Source organism: Aptenodytes forsteri, unplaced genomic scaffold, assembly GCF_000699145.1.
Source record: "Aptenodytes forsteri isolate BGI_AS27 unplaced genomic scaffold, ASM69914v1 Scaffold83, whole genome shotgun sequence".
Taxonomy (NCBI): Eukaryota; Metazoa; Chordata; class Aves; order Sphenisciformes; family Spheniscidae; genus Aptenodytes; species Aptenodytes forsteri.
Genome location: NW_008795371.1, coordinates 2,135,214 through 2,140,860, shown reverse-complemented (window position 1 = coordinate 2,140,860; position 5,647 = coordinate 2,135,214). Strand labels below are relative to the sequence as shown.

The 5,647-nt window shown below is 43.6% G+C and overlaps 1 protein-coding gene across 2 annotated transcripts in view; it reads left to right on the top strand.

Moving 5' to 3' along the window:
• AQP9 (aquaporin 9) overlaps positions 1–5,363 on the top strand; it is a 30,666-nt gene extending 25,303 nt beyond the window's left edge. For both annotated transcript variants that reach the window (XM_009280356.2, XM_009280354.2), the window contains one exon: positions 4,529–5,363. In XM_009280356.2, coding sequence (XP_009278631.1) covers positions 4,529–4,691 — 163 coding nt within the window. In that variant the 3' untranslated portion in view covers positions 4,692–5,363. The remainder of the gene's footprint in view (positions 1–4,528) is intronic.
• The last annotated feature ends 284 nt before the right edge of the window (positions 5,364–5,647 follow it).

Sequence of the window (5,647 nt, the reverse complement as noted above, 5' to 3'; positions counted from 1 at the left end):
CTCCTTGTTGGTGAGAACAAGGTCCAGCATAGCACCTCTCCTCGTTGGCTCCTCTACCACTTGGAGAAGGAAGTTATCATTGATGCACTCCAGGAACCTCTTGGATTGCTGATGGCCTGCTGCGTTGTCCCTCCAACAGATGTCGGGGTGGTTGAAGTCCCCCATGAGGACCAGGGCTTGTGAGCGTGAGGCTGCTCCTATCTGTCTATAGAGGGCCTCATCCACTTGGTCTTCCTGGTCAGGTGGCCTGTAGCAGACCCCCACTGTAATGTCACCTGCCGCTGCCTTCCCTTTAATTCTGACCCATAAGCTCTCGGTCAGCTCCTCATCCATCCCCAGGCAGAGCTCCATGCGCTCCAGCTGGTCATTGACACAGAGGGCAACACCCCCTCCTCGTCTCCCCCGCCTGTCCTTCCTAAAGAGCCTGTATCCTTCTGTTTCAACACTCCAATCATAGGAGATATATACAGAGAGGGAATGCATCCCCACTGTAAAGACCATACTAAGAAATTTAAAAATGGGAACATAAAAAATGAGATATGAGACCTCTGGTTATTGCCAGAACAAACTTACAGCAGTCTGAGGGATGTATAAATTGAGGAGGAATTCTGCCTTCTGTTATAAGGCTACAGCTATAACCAAGTTCAAGGGAATGATACAACAGGAATATGTTCTCATCTATTTACAGCACAGATCCAGGTGGGACTTAGGAAGAACTTGATCTTTGTTAGGTAGCTGGAAGCTTTGGATCAGCTGCAGGCCATGGGAGAAGTCTGAACGATTGTAGCTGGAATCCTGAACCACCTGAAGTTCTGCTGGCATTACGTGTGCATGAGAGACTTAAGCGATGCAGTTTAACAGTTGACAGCTAGACCTTGGCTGTCTCAGCTTAACTGGAATTCACAACCTTGAGGCAGGTGCTTAAGCTCTCTAGAAAAAGGCATGCCCAGGAACTGGGATCTAAGCCTGAAACCCCCCCAGTGACATAAGGGGAGTGCTGCACAAACCGAGCAATAGGAAATACTGAAGAGACATTGAACATTCATTGGAGCGAGGATAGAAGCATCTCACAAGGTGACTGAGTCACTCTCTGTCCGGGTCAGTGAGTTTTTGCCCTGCCTACAGAGCAGCCAGAGACCGCCAGGAAAGCCTCACTTTGGAACAGATCAGATACACAAGGATGAGACTCTTTACACCCTGATCCCAAGCAAATGCTCTAAACATTGAGATAATCAGTTCACAGGGGGGAAATCCCCTCTACCCTTCTCTGTGCTTGCAGGCCCAGTAAATTCTGGTTTTATCATGTTCTCAGTCAGGGAACTGCGAGTAGACTGGAGGGGAGCTCTTCTGCTGGACCATGGAGTTGTCCAGACGATAGGGAGGCAGTTGAGCAGGGGTCTTCTAAATGTTGCTGTTACTACATTTTGCACAAAGGCACCTGAAGGAGCAGTTTCCCTGAGAATCAAGCCGGGGACACAGGCTACGGTGTGGTTTCCCTAGCCAGTGCAACTGGATTTGTTTTGGTTAAAGGCTCCCATTAGAAGCTGTTCTGACCCACTGCAGCTGGAAAGCGGGTGTCTGCCTAGCACCCTATAGAGAGCAGCATTTCACACACAATTGATGCAGTCAGCACTGTGGCCTGCTCCTGCAAACTGTTCCTCAACCTGTTGGGAGTAGGTGTCACAGGTGGCAACTGTCCCCATCATTAGAGACAACTGCTGACTTTAGAGATCTAAATGTTTCTAATTATTTGTCCTAAAACCATGGAGATAACCAGGAGTCTTTCCTAAGCACACGCTTAATATTCTGATAAGCTTAAGAAAAGTTTTGGGTAGTGAAGTTTTGTCTGTAGTGAGAAAACAGCCAGAGCTTTGAGTACAAATACCAGACTGGATTTTGACAAGCATAACAGCATGAAATGGCAATGAGAAAGTGAGAAACAGCTCTACAGAACAGTATTTCGCACCGGCATTTGAAGCTAGCCATAGAATATTTCTCCCCTGGTTTATTACGGGTTCTTTTGCACCTTTGCTGAGGCTAGGTCTGGCTGGCAACGGCAGCAGTAATGACACAGCATTTGCCTTGCTCCGTGGCAGCGCACCTCCGCCGCGGCGAGGCGGGAGCTGGGGCGGGCAGGGCCCGGCCGCCGCCGAGAGCCGCCGGCGCGGTAACGCTGACACCTCGTGGCCGCCGGCCCCGGGGACAAGTCGCCCGGACTAAACTAAACTGCATTTTGGAAAGGGTCAGGAGAGGCACCTCTTGTCTGCACAGGGATTTGCATGGCAAAGTGGCCTCCGAAATATTTTGCTTTCTTCCCGGAGCGTAGAACAGTAGCCAGACACATTCTGCACTGCTGAATGCTTGAATTATCCTGGCATTTCTTAGAGCAAACAGTGAGTGCTACCTCACCGGCCCGCAGCAGCTGGCTAGGTGAGAAATGTACTTGCAAGTCTAGGACTGGGAACTTTGGCCCATTCATGTAGCTTATACGCTGTAGTTTCCTGGAAATTTTTGCAGTTAACCAAAGCGTCACTTGCCAGGCCTGTGCACTGCCTCCTCCTCCTCCCGCCTGCTCTGCCCAACAGCAAAAACGCCTGATGATGACAAAGGCATAGCTGGATGTTTTCCTGCTACCTTGGCAGCAAAGCTGTAAGCTAGGGTATAAGGGAACTAAGGTTACTTCAGTGAAGCTATCTGTGCTTGCCACTAAGAGTTCTTGCTCCTGTGTCAAAGAAGGAGGATTGAGTGTCATGGAAACTCGTAACTCAGCTGTGTCCTGATCTCATTTCAGCTTTGGCATCGCCCTCTATAAAGACTTTACACCCATCATCTTAGCAGAGGGTGTCCAAAGCGCAGCTGATAGCAGCTGCTGCAAATACAGGCCATGACTTGGAGAAGGTCATGCAGGAGCCAACGAGGCACATGTCAGTTCATGGAACAAGCCGAGAGAGAAACCTGCCAAGAAACACCTTCATTATATGCCCACGTACACACGTGGGCACACGCAGAGGAATACATGCAAATACTTGATACAGATTTTGTTGGGCTGATTAATTCAATAAATCCTTAGTCCATGCTTGTTCCAGAAATTCAGAGGCTCGACAGACTTTCATGACTCAACAACAAACAGATCTATAAACTCAGTAGGACAATATCAGGAGTTATTTTATATCCTCAGGGCAAAATATAAATAATTCCAAAGGCAAAACATACATATCCAAGGCATTTCTGAACAAGGAGTAATATTATCATCAATAGGGCACTGTGAGATTAGCCCTGTTCTATTCTTGTGTTGTGACTCAACCACAAGCTCGCTTCTGCATAAATCTATACACAACAGAGTGCTGAATAATTATCCTTACAGTTTAAAAATTCCCCTGGCAGCTTCCTGTAAAGTTTCTCTCACAGATTAATTTGTCCCTTTGTATTTCTGGGAGGAAAAAAAAAAGTTACTTCTCCATTTTCAACATGCATGAAATTGAGGTGTCTGGGTTTTCACTGCAGACTCGCATATTCAATTAACACAGCATGTTATCGAATCAAAACACCTTCATGCACCAGTACAGTTAAGAAAGGCTGTGCTCTGAAACCAATGCTCAGTAATTTACTGTCTGAATGTGGACCTCCAGGAAAGGTAGAGCAATTCTACAAGCCCAAGTCTCCTGCAAAGAGAGGTTATTTATTGTTTAATGGTGGACTTATTTCTTTAAAAATGTTCATAAATCTACACATTTAAAACTAAATCCTAGTAATTGTGCAAAGTGAATGTAAACATTTCAGCGGAGCCAATATGCCGGACTTTCTTACTGAATACAGCAATTCTAAAAAAGGTCAAGTTTTAGGTGGATAAAACTTCTAAATGCTTATTTACCTCTTACTGAAAGACCCCACATTTTAAACAAAGAGATAAGACACTACATCATGAAATTTGAGTCTTGACCACTCTAGTCAAGTATAATCCACTTTGCAGTCACTGTGTTTTATTACATTCCTTGAGGCAAATATACTCAAAATCAAGTATAATCTATTATACTTGTCAAGAGGAACACCGTATATACTATTGCAGGCCTGAACCTGCAAATCTCCATGCAGATGAGATAACCCATTTTTGCAACATACATTTGCATTAATCACTCCTGAAAACCTATTCATGAGCATCTGGCAACAGCATCAGTCAGGACTGCTGTGCAATAAATATGTGCCTGTTCATTTCATTGTAAGTCAATGTAGCCCATTTCCACAAGGGAGAAATTATCCCCTGCCCCCAAAACAGGCATGCAGTAAAGAGGCCTTGTTTTCAATGTGGAAGTACAGCATGTAGACCAACGTGCCTGGTGGTTGTTACTTAGCATTTCAATCACATCATGGGCAGGACAGAGAGGGGTGTCATCCATTTACAGAAATAGAAAGGTCTACAGTACAGCGAGTGTCATGCCACCGTATTTGTTCACTGCCAAATATAAGGTAGGGTGTTCACTAGACTAACAAATAACGATACTTCTTGTTCATTTTGTTTTTTGTCTTACAGGGCTGGAAATAATTGGTGGTGGGTCCCTATAGTTGCACCTATGCTGGGAGGTGTACTTGGAGCAATAATTTATATTATTTTCATTGAAATTCATCACTCAGATACTCAGCCAGGAGAAGAAAATGACGTGTATGATAAATACGAACTGACCAATATGGAGTAAGAAGCGAAGAATTTTCTCTCTCATTTTGTTGTGCAGTTTTTATGCAAATGATTGTTTGGACCATTTTATAAAACCTGTACGCCTCAATTAGAAATTCACATTTCAAAGCAGAAAATCTATATAGAAGAGAAGTTCAAAACTGAGCTCTTTCCATGAAACATCAGGCTGATCACATTCAAAACTGGCAACTTGGGGGTGGGAAGGGTAAATTGTTGTTCTTTTCATATGGCTTTCACATCAAGTTATCTCCTAGATGAAATTGTAGTGAGATGATGCACTGACCTGTTAATTCAACATATATGATCTTAATCATATTGCCTAATTAACTGAAAATAGATTAGCTATTGTTATGAAACTGCATGCATAGGTAGTTGATTGGTTCAGTGTTGAATTAACGTCTAAAAGCATCGCTCATTTCTTATAGCCATTATTTAAGAATGGCTTGTCTGAAAATTAAAAATAATACCTGAATTGGCTAAATGTCAATTGAAGTAGTTTTAAATAACTTACTAAATTTTTTATGGAGCCACTAATTGAACAGCAAGGAATCAACTCATCAGTAATGAGGGTTAGTAACTCAGAATATGATGACAAAAGTTAAAAACTGTGTGTTAAAGATCAACACCAAAAAGACAAAGCTGTACTTCTGCACAGGTTCTTCATAGCAATAATGTTCAGTTAAGTTAAACTATTTACTTGACCTTTATGCTACCCAATATTAAAAGCCTAACCTAGAATATTAATCTGAACCTCTTCCGCTGTGCTTTCTGGATAAAATTCATTCCTGTGGAGATGGGCCAGCAACAGAGGCTTATGCTGTGCAGAGGTCAGCACAAGGCCTATGTCTGTATAAGCTTTAAAGAGGCCTTCTGCTGCTGATCTACGTGGGGGGATTTCATCTGCTTTGTGGGAGTAATTTTTATTTTGGTAGCAGTAATTAAAATTAGAAACTGGTC